This window comes from Phaethon lepturus, unplaced genomic scaffold, assembly GCF_000687285.1.
Source record: "Phaethon lepturus isolate BGI_N335 unplaced genomic scaffold, ASM68728v1 scaffold388, whole genome shotgun sequence".
Classification (NCBI taxonomy): Eukaryota; Metazoa; Chordata; class Aves; order Phaethontiformes; family Phaethontidae; genus Phaethon; species Phaethon lepturus.
Window position 1 is genome coordinate 127,780 of NW_010559461.1, and position 15,151 is coordinate 142,930.

Below are 15,151 nucleotides of genomic sequence, written 5' to 3' on the forward strand. Positions count from 1 at the left end.
CACTGAGAGCCACACGGGTCTAAGCAATACCAGCTACGTGCCCCTGACGTGAATGTCACGGTGCCAGAGGCATTGGGTACTTGGATGCGACCTTATCCTTTCCTTCTTGGCTTAGGTCTCTGATGGTCAGCGTCAGTGGGGTGGTTTTCTTTAGGTAGTTACTATGTGAGGATTAACTAAACCTTAATGAACCCAGTTTTCCTCTCTCTGAGGAAAACGACAGCCCAGGAGCTGCAGGGAGCATGGGAGGCAGGCTGGGCTGATGCGCGGTGGCACGGTTGGAGGGACCAAGGATCAGGCTCTATTGATTAGAGGGTATAGCCACGCAGCCACTGGCTGTCATCAAAATATAGGGGAAGACCCTAGTTGTCACGTATACAAGTATGTTTTCACACACACCCCCCAAAAAAAGCAAAAGAATCACTGCATAAATTCACCAACTCATTTTTGAAAGGTTGTTTTAACTGATGGCAGAGGATGAAAGCAGAAATCCTCCGATGCTCTAAAATACCAATCTTTTTTTTTTTTTCAAATTTTCCCTATCTGTTTTGTTATTACAGGGCTGATATTATTCATTTCGTTTCTGAAAATACTTTGAAATGTACAGAAGCTCAGTGGTGAGATTTTTCAGACTGTTTCCAAGACAGTAGTCTTTTACTGAATCCTGACAGTTGGAAGCAGATGACTAATTTTCTTTTTGAGGTATTTGCACTGTGGGCGTACGGCATGACTCCCAAGACAGCAATTCAAATGCTTTCACCCTGTAAATACATTTTATATTATACTCAGGTTAGTCAGAGACTGAAGGGTTTTAAAAAAAAGACATTTTAATAGGGCTGTCTAGTGATTTTAAACACCCACTGAGAATGGAGAGAATTAAAATGTATTTCAAGTGAAATCACAAAATCGTACGGGAATTAGGTGCATACAAGGTCTAGCGTCTTTCTTGAGTATTTGTGCCTCTGTTGTCTCATCAGAAAAATCAGGAGGATAATTAAAATGTCAACTCTTTGCATTAATAACAACTCAGGGAATTTGTTTGCTCTAGCTGAGTAGCAACTGCATCGCTAGCGCGTAACTCTTAGGCCAAACACTTCCAGCGGTTTATCAGGGAGCACGCTCCGGTAGTTACGCTACAATGAGGTCTGTCTCTTTACCCCTTGCACTCCCCGTCTTTCTGCTGTGACTTGCTCCTGACCTCAGAGCATTGTTACTCACGTGCCCTAAGACTTTTGAACCTGCAGCTCATCATCAGGTCTGCCGCACCCGTCCTTTTACTGCAGCTTCGGAGCGTGTTACATTCCTCCTCCGAGTTCACATTCCTCTTCCACCCCCAAATCCACCTAATTTTAAAACTAATTTCTTCTGCATGTAATTTTTGGGACTAGCTGGTGTGATGTGTTCAGTAGCATAGTCATCAGGCAAAAATCCCTGCCTGCAGCTCGTGCCCTCACCACCTCCCTGTTGCTCCTACCCTGAGCTGAATTGTTTCTCAACTGCAGAGTGATTATTTAACTCCCTGCACTGTGGCTAATAGCCCTTCGTCAGCCACAGCACAGAGATTCATAACTGCACGGTTTTAATGCAAATGAAATCCTCTCAACCGATCAGACCAAAGGCTATTTCATAGGTATGAATTAATAGTGTGTTTACGGGTGAATAACTGTATTAAAACACAATGCCTTGGATTTTGCTTGACTCGGGCTTTTAAATTAAGAAGACTACTAACAGGCATTGTTTCTATAAAGGAGAGAAGATAGGAGAAATAAGCCTGTGTAATTTTTTCATAATTTCAAAGTGATTGAGATTTCAGTGCAGGCTCAAATACTCTGTGTGCATTATGTATATAAGCCTATAGCAGCTTACAATAATAACTACACAAGCCATACTGTAGGCTAACCAAAGAGCTTGTTTAAAATTCGAAATATGACGCAGTAGCATAGAATTAAGAACATGGAGTACTATTGCTGGCTGCTGTTCTTGCTGATTGTGTAGTACTTGCAAGAAGTATGGGGAACTGTATGGAGAAAAAAAAACAACAGGAAGGACCCTGGAAGTGCTCAACTCTTTTTTTTTTTTTTTTTTTTTTTTTTGTTCTTTCTGTTGCAGCTTAAATAACTCTTTGCAGGTCTCGGTACTTTCTATTTTCTCATTTCCTTAAATAATGTCAGTTTGAGGTTTCACTGCAGTACAGGAGAATCTGTAGAGCAGCAGTTTGGTATTTGCTTGAGCTTTGTACATGGATGCTCAGAAAGTCTCATTCCTGTCAATTTTTTCTGAGCCTTGTATGGGTGACAATGAAGTAAACAAATCTCCTCACATTTACCAAGGAAATGACCTAAGTTATGCCAGGCTGAACTACTCCAGAGTGTAAACCGCCTTGTTAATGTCAAAATACCTCTGCTCATCTCTACAATCCAGTCTCTCCTGCTGATGAATTACTAGACCACACTCAGCTTCTATCATGTCTTCTCAGGATATTGGAACCAAGAGAAAAAAAATGTGGTATACCCAATACAGCACTGTCTGTCCTTTTCTGGTTAGTTCATGCAGCAAGTGACATGGTGAGTAACATCCTCTATCATCATCTTACTAGTAAAAAAGCGCTAAGCACAGCTGGGCATGTTCAGAGAGATTTCCAGCCTCCCTTCAAACTGCAGTTTTCCTTCTTGGTTGACCTGTGACGCAGCCATCCCTATGCTGCTGCTCCATGAGATCCAAAAACAACCCATCACAATAAACTGTTGTAGAAAGCTCTGAATTGTCCCAATTTCACTTAAATATTCTCTTAAACTGCTGCGCTTCTAAGTGTCTGCTAATAATATGCAAAAAATGGTTCAGTAACAGGGAAGAGTAACCTAGCGTTGACTGCAGACAGCGAATATGTGCCCGTGGCCCTGTGTTGGACAGCTCTGTGTATTTTAACTTGCTATCTGTTTACTCATCTGTCTGCAAAATTCCTCTGTGTTTGCAAAGCCCAGAACAAAGCCATTAAGAGAAGTTATGAAACAGTATAGACCTCCTTCATTTTTTTTCAAGTTCTGAGCTAAGAACAGTTCCTGGATCTGTAATGAAACGAAGTGGCCAGTTGCGACACAGAGGTGGCATGCAGGCAGCATGGACAGACATGTGCCTAGGAGCTCCTCTCCCAAAAGATGTTATCTTCCAGTTTCTGAAACAGCCCACAGATACGTGAACCCAGCTCAACTCTTCATCGTCTCAGACGCTTGCTTTCCTTCAGTTCTGTGAACGTGTTGGCAGAGGAGCTTTTTTAAGACTGAACTGCATGTTTATGTCTTGATTCTGGAACCTGGGAGCCTCAACAATTTAAAAACAAAACGCTCCTATTCAGACAAGTCTTTTTACTAAAATTGTCCAGTCATAATCCATTTTTCCCTAGTCAGGAAAACAGAGAAGTGTATCCTTGTATAAGCACAGGGGCTCGGAAGTAGGTGTCGATTAGAAATCTGGGGATTAATCTCTTGGCGAACTAACAGCAGTGAGAAATTTGACACTACAAAGCTCATTTTGTCTCATTTTTACATGACTGGATATGTACCGGGCTCATTGCTCTGTCTTTTTGGATTCTAATACTACCGACAATCAAAATGCAGTTATTAAAGGATTACTCTAATTGTGTAAAGTGAAAACTGGTAATTCAGTACCTAAATAACATCCTCTTTAAAAAGAGTGATTTAGCAGAAAAACTCTCCTTGCAGGTATGTAATTTGGACAGCTCGGTGACAGTTGGAAAAGCTTCCCTTATGATCTGTGGTAATTCATATAGATATATTTAGCAAGAACATAGTCTGCTTATGCGTGTTTTAATCATTCATTATAAAACTTCACCAGTGTTTCCAGATTTAAATTGTGGAAATTTGCTTTTATTGTAACTTCGTGTCACTGCAGCCAATCTGATGGAAAAGTCCTGAACCTTAATTTCACTTCAGAGCCTGAAGGGCTGCTGAATGCTGCTGAGGGAGTTGTGGTGGTGAATGATATTTCATCTTGTTTTTAAAGTCTATTGAATAGCAACTAGATATAAATCAAATTATTTTTCTGAAAATGCCAAATACCTTTTCTTCAAATTGTGCCTGTATAGTATATGCAGATAAATAGCTGGAATATTTTAGCAAAATAAGTTGTATTTTCTGAGACTCAGAATATTCCTAGTGTCTGTCTCTCTTTTTTTTTGAGAAAACAGAGTACGCATTAAGATCAAGTAACTTTGCTAAAAAGATTATGTTTCTTTTTTCTGTGTTTGCTTTATGTTTATTCCGCATACTGGTCATTGCTACCAGTTCACTGTTCATTTTCGTTCATCATCGTTTGCTTGTTGAAAACCTCCTACCACTATATTCCTAACAAAGGATGTTTAACAGCTGTAAGGGAGCTATGACAGTAGGGTTATTTAACACAGTGCTCTTTATCTTAAATGTTACAGTATCTAGGTACTCTGAATACCTCTGATATATGTTCCAGGAATGTCTGTGAACTGTCAATGTGTGCCCTTTTTATCCACCCTGACAATTCGATCTGAAGCTTTGATTATGAGCAACAGAATAAATTTCTCCAACTCTAATGAAAAATCCTATCCAAAATATAAATCTCATCAAGTTTTAAAGGTCTATGAAATACTGTGCTATGAAGTCCTCATGTCACCTGCCCTTATAGATCTAACTCCAGGTTGTTTTTTAGTGCTCTAATTCAGAAAAAGTGTAATATGAGGTTAGACCTTGGGTGATGCTGGATCTTTTATCTTGAATGATACTGTAGCTTTAATAATCTATCTTATATAATCAGCTTTAATTTGAGGTTATTGAGATAAGAGGGCTCATGTGGACTGACAGTAGGTATTGAAATAGTCTCCATTAGGAAATAAGCAGTTTTGGCATGTAATGAAATTCTTGCAGCGAAGGAGGTATCTCGAGCTGAGAGAGGTGTCGGTGTGTAGCATATTGCTCTTCCAACGTCTGCTTGACTTGTGCTTGGGGGGAATACAGAAGGGAGAAGGCTGGACTGCTGCTTTCTAGCTTGGAAAACCAGGTTACTTATGGTCAGGGCAGGTAAATGGACTTTTACAGCATTTTAATACTTGCCCAGCTTTCAGGGAAGGGTAGGTGAGCATCTGAGTGATGGCTGAGGGATGAGCTGTAATTGGGAAATGCGCACAGGGCAAGAGGGATAGGACCTATCCACATGCAAAGAATTCATCTTAAAACTGCTTTAGTGACCTAATGGGAAAGCATAAATGATCATGGAATGCGCTTTGCCTGAATATGGCTCAAAGTTTATAGTGTGACACATACACCTTTTGGACAATGATGAAACCTGACAGTTCAGCTATTAATGATTAGAATTAACTGTATACTTAGAAAAAGAGAGGGAGCAGTTATACAAATGGCTGTAAGAAAAGGAAGAGAAGGGTGTTCTGTTGCTGTTGGAACTCGAGAATAAAAACTGCTACTACAGTAGTCAAATGCTTCGCTCTAAGGCTGGTCGTTGTGGAAACAGCAGGGAAAATGGTATGTATGGATTAGAATTAAAAAAAAAAACCAAACCACCCAGCCATCCACTGGCCCGAGGATCGCAAGATCCACAAAGCACTGATTTGTGCAAAAACTGTTTATTTTCCTTGACTAAGGAAGATGCATCCAAAGAGATCTCCTGTCTTTGCCTTAGAAAGGTGAACTGTTACAATCTCCACGGTGTTTTGGTATATCTGTGTTCTGGACCTATCTGTAAATGCTGCACACTCTGAAATAAACCTACTGTAGTGATGGTAAAGAGAAGAGAATTTAGGAGGTGGTCTCAGGCAGAGTAACAGTCAGAATGAATGGGACCGCTCCAATGGGCAGGCAAAACAGATGTCTGTAAGGATGCCAGAGTTGAAAGTAAAGCTAGCCATCGTAGTCCTTTTCCAAAGGACTGCTGTTACAGTCTCGTAAAACCTGGTGGCACTCAGCATAGGATACAATTTGTGCATCACAGATGGAATTTGTTGTATTCTTTCTGGTCTTCATATATTTATTTGTAGCACAGCTGTCTTCTGCTTTTAAGCTTACCTATCTATTGCTTCTCTCCATTTCCAGGTTTTCTTTTAGAAATGATTTTCTTGAACTTTTCCTTTGCCAGGTCTGTAATTGAAAAAGCAAAACAAAACCAAAAGGAGGGGGAAATCCCAAATAAAAACATGTCATATTATTTCTGCAGCTAGCACGTTACTTCCAAAGGCTGTGCTTTCAGAAGCTGTATTCTTATAAACTCTTTAAGCTTTCTTTTCTTGTTATGTGAAATAGGAACTCCCCAGTTTTGAAGTGTGGCTTGTGTGTGTAGATGGATTGGGTTAGCAGAGGTTGTTACTGCCTTGATTTGCTCAGTCTCCTTCGTCTGAGCTGAATAGCTGGAGTGGACTTGCAGTAGCTTCCAAAAAGGAGAAAAGCAAACAATCTGGACAGTAATTGCTTTGGCTATCTGACTTTAATTTGCCATCATTTCTGAGTCAGGATGATAAGTTTATGCGAAACTCTTGTGACCTTGAGGACAACTGCTTGCAGTATTCGTTAGCCAGAAGTACTTGGGTGAGGATGCTGTCTCTGCACTGGGTGAAGCTCTCTTCTTCTTTGGTACAAATTTCCATCCAGACACACAAAGTATTGGTTTATTTTCTGCTTAGAAATGATAATAAGATTTTTTTCACTAGAAAATGTGAAATGACATTTAAATTCCGTCCATGAGAACATGTTCTTTCAAAGCTTCTTCGAAGAAGCCTGGGACTGCTTGTTTCATGAATGTTTGTTGAGAGGTCTTTAAATTCCTGAACCACTGTCAACTAATGAATGAGTATAAATTATCTCTAAAACAGGTTCATTTAACTCTTGTCTAATGTGTAGCATTTGGCCTGTCAGAGTCAAAATACTATGACTTGTTTTTGTATGGCAAATTGAGTACTTTGTTTATTAAAATTGCTGATTTGTTGTATAGTAAGAAGGACCTAGATTACTGTTAACTTTTCATGGTAAGGATTTCAAGGGCAGGTCATTGGTGTGCTCCAGGAGCAAAGCATTTCTGATGATCTGTTCATCTTCTGTTATAGGTGTTAATTAGCCAGGTTTTGGAATTAGTGACTTGCATTTTGCTTTCAATCCTGTCGGCCTTAGTGAGGCTCCATACGGAGCAGAATTTGGCTTGCTGAATTGATTGCCCTGTGTCTGAATACAGACAAATACATCTATAGTTGACATAGATTGCTAATAGTTTACTAGAAGATAGAGCAAACATCATTCAGAGCATAAAACTTGTTTTGTGTTGTAAAGCTGCACCTTGCATCATGTAATATTCAACATTTTTTCAACTTTGAGCTGGGAGTCTTAAATGAAGATGTAGCTCTGTTACTTTTATCCATCCATGACTTATCACAAACATTGTTGAATGCCTTTTGGTGTGATGTAATTGTTTTTTTGTTTTTGTAGAAACTTCCACATAGGTATAATTACTATTTTGCCAAAGATCTAGTAAATAATGATGCACGTAAAAAATACTCAGTTTTAGTAATTTCCTTTGCTACTGGGGGTCATGGGCTAGTGATAATGATTTCTACACCCATCCCCGAATCTATGATGTGTTATTTAGGTAGATTTAATGCATTAAAATTACGCAGTGCCTGATGGCAAGAGCTGTGTTTCAGGGCAAGAGCTGTGTTTTGGGGCCCCAATTTTGCATTCTGTGAGCAATAAACGGGGCCTGATCCCAGGTCAGAGGAAGCGAGAGGTCACGCTGCACCCTCCAGGGCTCGGATTTGGCAGAGTGACGTGAGCCCTCGGCTCCGTCGGGTGTTAGAGCTGCTCCGTGTTCCTCTTCCTCCTCAGTGGTTTTTCTCCTTTCTTCTCAAGAGAGTTGAGTGCTGTACGTTGTTGCTAATTGCAGATAATGTAGTACTGACATTTTGAAAAGTATACATAGATTCACCCAAAGGATGATACTGCTATCTTCAGAGATGCTGATACAATTTTGCTGGCGTAGACTCATTTAGTGATGAATTGCAGTAACAGCAGTTCAAGACCTACAGCATATTAGTGAAAATGAATCCACTGAGCACTAGTCCCGTGGCACTAAAAGAGCACTTAAAGAACACTGATTTTCTTGAAGGGAGAAAAATCTGATTAAGAGATTAAGCTGTGGGTTTGGTTTTTTTTTTTAACCAGTGGTGTGTTATTTGTATTGGTTTCTTGATGTGTGCTATTGTAAGAAATTTAATATACATAAGAAGACCAGGAGAGTGCCACAAACACAGGACATTGTTTCCTGTTTTAGTAGATGGAAGACTTGTATATGCTATGATAAGCAGACACTTAGCAGTAGTATTGCTTTTAATTTCTTCTTATAAACTGACCTAACACCTGTTTCTAGAAGGAAAAAAGATCAACATGCTAAAATTGAGAAGATGCATAAGAGTGGGGACAATGGTGGGTGTCTGTGGCAAAAATGTTGTAGAAATGAATGCAATAATTGGAAAGAATTACTCTAATAAAAGGATGGGGCAATCTATTATTGAGATAGTTGTCTAATTTGAGAGAAATAGGGATAACGACAGGCTTCATGTTGATAACGTGTTGGTGCTTTGCACAAGAACAGAGTGTTTTTTCAGCTCTGGAGTGGGATCAGTGGAGAACAGAAACGTCCTGAGCATAATGCTGGACTCCATTGTGCAATATCCTTTAAAATCACCTAGATGCTAGAAAATTAAGAGGGCTCTGGAATACAAGAATTCCTAAACCAGGAGAAAATATGCAAGTATGCATCTCCCTTCTTTCCTCCTTCCCTGTCTCTACATCCTTAATGTTTCGCTGGGAGGGGCCACGTTTGGGACATGACTAGAGCATATGGAAGAGTAGCTGAAAGCAGCTCCAAGGAAAAACCCTTTTCTGCTCCTGGTAGGTTTAAGTCAGCACCTTTGTATGTTGTCATGTTTAAAACATCCCCCCATCGGAAATCTCACTTTGATTTGTAGACACTTTGCTTCCAATTTTTATAATTAACCTTGATCACTAGTGTAACTGCCACTGGTTACAATTAATGTCAAAGAATCATTAAAACACTTTAATTGTCTCTTCCACATACCACAACATGTTTGAAAAGATTTCAAAATGTGTGATAGGTTGTTAGGTGGTGATTTCACCCTTGCTGGGGAACCTGGGGGGCGGGGGGGGGGGGGGGGAAGTAAAGGAGTGCTAATAAATAGGTTCTTTCTTTTTGGTCAAATATAACATAGTCTTGCAGACTCTAGTACACAAGTCTCTGTGTATAAGAGGCAGTAGTTTTCTGAAGAACTTGGGGTTTATGCATTGTTCCGCTACTTTAGGGCTAATAGAGGCTACAGCTTTGTCAGGATGACAACTACAGAAGGATTACCTGAAGATAGAGCAATCATCAATGGTTTGGACAAGACCTCTTTTGCACTGAGGGCAGGGACAGATTCCTAATGTTGGCTACATTAAATGGGGATGTTTATGTGAGGGCAATAAAAAAATAAGTATTAGCACCTGTTGCTCTGCTATCTTTGGGAAAAGATAAAAAATTGATACGTAAGCGTATGGAGGAAGCAGTGGTATTTATAGCAGATAACTTTGTGGGTAGATGTGTGTGTTCGTACACACAGGGTTCTTGATGATCAGATGATGAGTTACGATGAGGAAATATTTTTCTATATTTTGTGATTTGACAAGCAGCATGCCCCTGCTTTCCAATTCTCTTGCAGTTTCTGTAAGTTAAGAAAGTCAGAGAAATATTTTTTTCTGAATAATAATTTAACAAAAAAAAATAAACCAGTAAGCCTGTGCTGCTTTCAGCTAGATCAAGAAGCTTCCCAGTCTTAAGATCCAGAATTTGACAAGGTTTTCTAAAAATACTATAACGAGCTATAAAATAAACTAAAAATGCTCAGGCTGTGCTGACAGCATTGTCCAACAGCTAGGATGATTTTTTTTTAAATGAAAAACATTTTGAATCTTTCAGATTAACAAGATGATTTCTACATTCCTAGAGAAAGAGCTGAATTACCAATCTTAAGATGTACCTTTTTGACCCAAATGAAAACAAGTGCTGCTTCAAGTAGCAAAAGCTACTGGTTTCTAATTTAAAAATCCAGACTTCTTCCGTCAAATTATGATTTAATTACAGTATTTAAAAACGCACAAACAGTGCACATACATTTTGAGGTGCGCTCATTGAATAAAGATTAGCGAACTAAGGCAAGTAAGTCTGTGACATGCTTGCTAAGGTAATGTAGGAGACAGCTTGAACTGTCTAGGTAAAGACTAAAGGCTGCACTGTGTTACAGTAACTATTATTTGTAAGACCTTACACGTTGATTTAAGTAATGTAAGTTAGGGATAAACAAAATTTTGTTTCTCTATGCTTGAGTTTGTCTTGTGTAGAGTAGCGTGAGTGCTGTAAAGAAGACCTTGATAGTCAAAGTTTTCATTTAATTCCCTTCTGAAAGAAATATCATTAAAAATTCAGAAGCTGAAAGAAAAACAGCAAGATTCATATGCCATTAATGGAATTATATTAACAGTTGTAATAATATCCCCTAATCTTAAAAAGGTAAGTCTGTTACAGAATTAAGGTTTTTCTGCTGCTTTTCATGCCGTGTGAGGTATTACGGTTAATACAAGTTGCTGATGTGAAAACATTCTCGCTAATCCTGTTTGGAGAGCAGCTCGTTCTGTGCTCGTTAGAAGAGGCAGAAGAAGAGATATTATAGGTCCTTCGTTAAATAGCTGTTTAATTACGTCCTAGGACAAGCAGATACCAAATCTGCAAATATTCCTGGCAGGTTTCCCTAGGACTCGCCTCTAAAGCTGCAAAACTTGGTCCGCGTGAGAAGCACCACGTGCAACGTCTCGGTGTGCTGCGGCGGGGGCAAATTTACCTCAGCAAATTCAAGGGCAAGACTTGTTCGACAAGGCATTTAAAACAGCTTATGCTCATTTAAAAAGCTTCTACTCACCCTTCTCTGTGAGCTTCTCCTTTTTCTAGCTCCTGTATAACACCCAACAACACTTTTATGGTTTCCTGACTAGAGCTGATCAAATTTTCCATCATCTGAAGCTGTGCTTTCAAGTCCACAACTTCCGTGTGAGGCACAATTTGTTGGCATTCCTCGCTCACCGCGACAGCTGTCTGGCAAGGCTGGTTCTCCTCCATAGGTGAAACGTTTATCTGAAGGGTCTGTTCGTTACATTCGGCGGCTTGGCACGGCGCCTGCAAAGAGCAGGCTCGAGCATCTCCTGCCTGGGGCTGAACACCGTTCAGGTGCACGGTCCTCTTTGTGTCCTCCTCGGCTGTCGGGCACAGTGACCAGTCGGTGTCGGCCGCGAGATTTGGCAGGTCGGGCTGCGAAGCGTCTAAACCGGCCGCTGGCAAATAAATGGCGGCCACTTCAGTCTTGAAGACCCTCCCGTGGAGGGGCTGGGCGGCCTCCTCGCTCCCCGGCTGCCCCGCCACCTGTCTCCCTCGGCTGGGCGGCCGGTCGGCGGTGGGCTCCTCTGGAGCCGGGTCAGCCGAGTTTGGGGGGGGAGGGGGGAGCGCTCTTCCAGGCCTCGGCCCCGTTGTCGCGAGCCGCCGCGCTGGTGCGCTCGTTGATGTGGGAAATGAACTCGGCCGTCTGCAGGCTGCTGGCCGCCTTGCCCCACTGAACGGCCTCCCCTGAGCTTCTGCCGTCTTTGTCCTTAACGTCTATTAGAAACCCGTTGTTTTGACTCTTAAAGGTGTCGACAGTCGAGGCGCTTTTAAGAATATTCCCTTTTTTCCGGTCCAGAGGAAAGGTCTGGTAACACTTCTTAAGATCGGGTGAAGTCTGAACTCCTGTGCTCTTGGTGACGTTGGGTATTGACCTCCGGGCAGGCACCGTCATGTACTTGCGATAAGCCGTTTTGTAGGAAACGGGCTTGGCTTCCCTCTTGTCCGGGTCCTGCGTGGTCGACAGCTGTTTGTCCCTCTGCTCGTTCTGGGCCTCGCAGATATCTTTAAATCTCACCTGGAGGGCTTTGTTTCGTTTCTTAATCTGCCGGTTGGGATCCAGTGCGTATTTCATCTCCAGTGCGAGCGAAGCCGCTGGCTCAACTTCGCTTTCTGAGGTGGTAAGTAAGCATTTGCTGGGCTCCTTACTCACCATGATGCCTGCATTCAAAAACAGTTCAGAAAGGCTCATGTTACAACAGAAATGCCGCTTCTCCCCCCACGTTTGCAGTATTTGAGCTAACTTCCTCTGCTCCGACTGAAATGGCTGCCACTCGCAACTTTTTCCCTCGATTCTCTTAAGTCAGAGTCCTTCGTGTTAGACTTTGGTGTTTTGCTAGAAAACTGTGCTTTTTCTCTCAGTTTGTTAATGCCCGCTCCTCAGAGAGGAACGCAGCTCAACCCGGTTTTCCTGGCACCAGAAGGTCTTTCCAGACCCCGTTTCAGAGGACAGGCACCATGGCTGCCGTGGCAGGGCTGCGAGCTCAGCACTCGGGCTCCGCTGCAAGGGAATGTGGGCTCTCGGGAAGCGAGTCGTCTCAATTCACTTGATAGTTAATAAAATCTACAGGGAAAAGGGAAAACCAAGTCTCTGTTCAAATGAAGAAAAGTCTAGAGCGCTGGCCACCCTTAATGCTCCTTTAATACAAGTGTTTAGTAGCAAGAAGTGTCAAACTGGCATTACTTTTTTTACAATATGCTTGCTTATGAAACACAATTATTTTGTGTAATGTACTCTGCATCTTAGCAAGAAATTAATTGGTCATTAGAGGCATCATTATTTGGATTTTTAAAAAAACTACCTCATAGCTAAACCTAAAACCTGGATATAGTCTAATTATTAGCAACCGGTTGATACTGCTATATGCATAACACTTATGAACTAGTGAAGTTTGTGGCAGAAGTCAGTAGTTCATCAATTAAGGTTTTGCTTCAAATGCAAAACAACCCATCCTTTACTAGAAGCAGTAATACGCTTTTTATAATCGACCTCCTTATCCCAAAGGATCCTAGAGCACTATAAAAAAAAAAAAAAACCAAACAGAAAAAACCTGTGATGATTCACAGAAATTACTTAATCTGCTACTGAAATATAAGCACCTCCTTAAGGATGAAAAGATGCCAACTGCTTAATACAGCACATAGCAAAAAAACCCAACAGCTCTATCATTGTACAGGTCGTATGGGATCTGTAGTAACTGGGTGGTTAAGACCTCATTTTTACACCTCATTTGAAGTTGTCGGTTTTGCTCTCCTATTGCACAAATTTCTCCCTCGTGCTGAGGTTTACTGAGTTACCCAATTCCCACTTAATCCAAGTATTCTGCATGTATCTCCTATTTAACACCAATGTGCCCTCAGAGGGACTCAGAGTACAGCGATTAAAGGGACTTCCAGATGTGGGATTTGAAATGTTTTTAATTAAAATTATTTTGTCTATTAAATAAAAACGTGCAACTCTTGAAGAGTTAAGTGCCACAATAGCGTTTGTTTTATAAAGTCAGCTCAGTGGCACAAATCAGTGAATCCTTATGACGAGTCCATATTTGGTTTTAATTTAAAAAAACATAATGGAGAAATTATTTTCAATGGGAAATTGATATTTATGGGTTTTTAAAAGTAATAGTAATATTTCCCCAAAGTTATTAAGACACATAGGTGCATGGCAGACAGTCTGTATACTGCAGGGTTGGACGTCTGGGTTACCAAACTGCCTTCAAAAAATCCCATGCAGATGTGTCATTACTTATTTTTTTCCATGTCTTACTTCCATGCTCCCGTTAATTTATGAGCAATAACTGAAATATTCTAGAGTCAGTTTGCCTTTTTCTATCTAACTTCTCAGGTTCAGGTAACGGTGAGCGAGCAGCAGTCACTTTGGAAGGGGAAGTTTCTGTCTGAATCTGTGTGATGTAGTAGAAAGTCTGTAGAAGAATGCAAAAAGAGGGAAGATTTGGGGCAAAAATGTTAAAATAATGTAATCTGAGATGGCTAGATACTAGTTTTCAAACTAGGTATGAATCTACAGGCCCGGGATCTGACACCAGGGTGTCCAAGCCTCTCTTTCTGAGGAAAAAGAGATTGTAAATGGAAATGCTAGAGGCAAACCAGAAGATAAAATTTGAAGCGGAGTAGGGTGGTAAAGTGATCTTTTGTACTTTGTGCCCTGCTGGGGGTAAGGTCAGTTATCCCTATGCCTTTAATACATGATGTACAAATATGGACAATTTTTGGGGGGAGAATAGATTAACTACATATTAATGTCAGGAATTTTTTTGTTCCAGTTGAAACTCTAAATAAGGAGTCAGCTGTGCTTTGTGGGGAATATTAGTGTCCTGTACTGCCTGTTTTGGACTGTCTTTTAGTTATAGTAATGTTTGCCCCCTGAAGTTATGCCTTTGTTTGAGAGAGATTCTGCATACAGAGCCCCACTGGTTCACAGCTTGCCAAGATGGTGATGGTAGGAAATACAGACATCCATCCATCATCTGTCTGTCTACCTGTCTATCTTGGGGTGGAATTTTGGAATGTTTTGGTGAAAAACAAAGTATTATAGAAGATACAAACCTCATCCATTACCCTGCAACTGGTAAAAAGTAAGGTAAAATGTAAAAGTCTAAAGTCATTAGCTTTAGACCCAGCTAAAATTTGTTGTAAAAACATATTGTACATCTTTTGTTGTAAAAAGCCCCAAACTCTGCACTTGCATTAATGTAGAACCACTGGAAGCAAATCTTCCATAATGGTCTGGTAGATTAATCAGTTTACCAAAAAACTAAATACAGTAACACAACAGCCATTATATCCATTAGTTTCCAAATCTGCTAATGCGAGTTCATGCACTAAGAAATTGTAGCAAACATGTAATGTTGCATTTACAAAGATGTGAAATATTGAGTAATGACATCTGAAAAGAGGGCACACGTTTTTATCTGTAACAGAAGTTTACAAAAATTGGTTGTTAGATCTGAAAGTCACTTATTACAGACATCTCTTAGGATACCTCAAGAGTTGTCAAAGTGAGTTTTCTGGCACTTGGTTGACAGTAGGTTCCACTAGCAGACAATTTATTTTAAAATATTGGCTTGATATTTTATTCATGTACCTCTGGCCTGTCTCAATTTTCAGA

At 40.6% G+C, this 15,151-nt stretch overlaps 1 protein-coding gene across 1 annotated transcript in view; it reads right to left on the reverse strand.

The window, feature by feature from the left end:
- The window catches only part of FAM196A (family with sequence similarity 196, member A), a 31,068-nt gene extending 18,890 nt beyond the window's left edge, over positions 1–12,178 (reverse strand). Inside the window, 2 exon segments of the mRNA XM_010293347.1 lie at positions 11,012–11,587; positions 11,589–12,178. Coding sequence (XP_010291649.1) covers positions 11,012–11,587; positions 11,589–12,178 — 1,166 coding nt within the window.
- Positions 12,179–15,151: the final 2,973 nt, after the last annotated feature.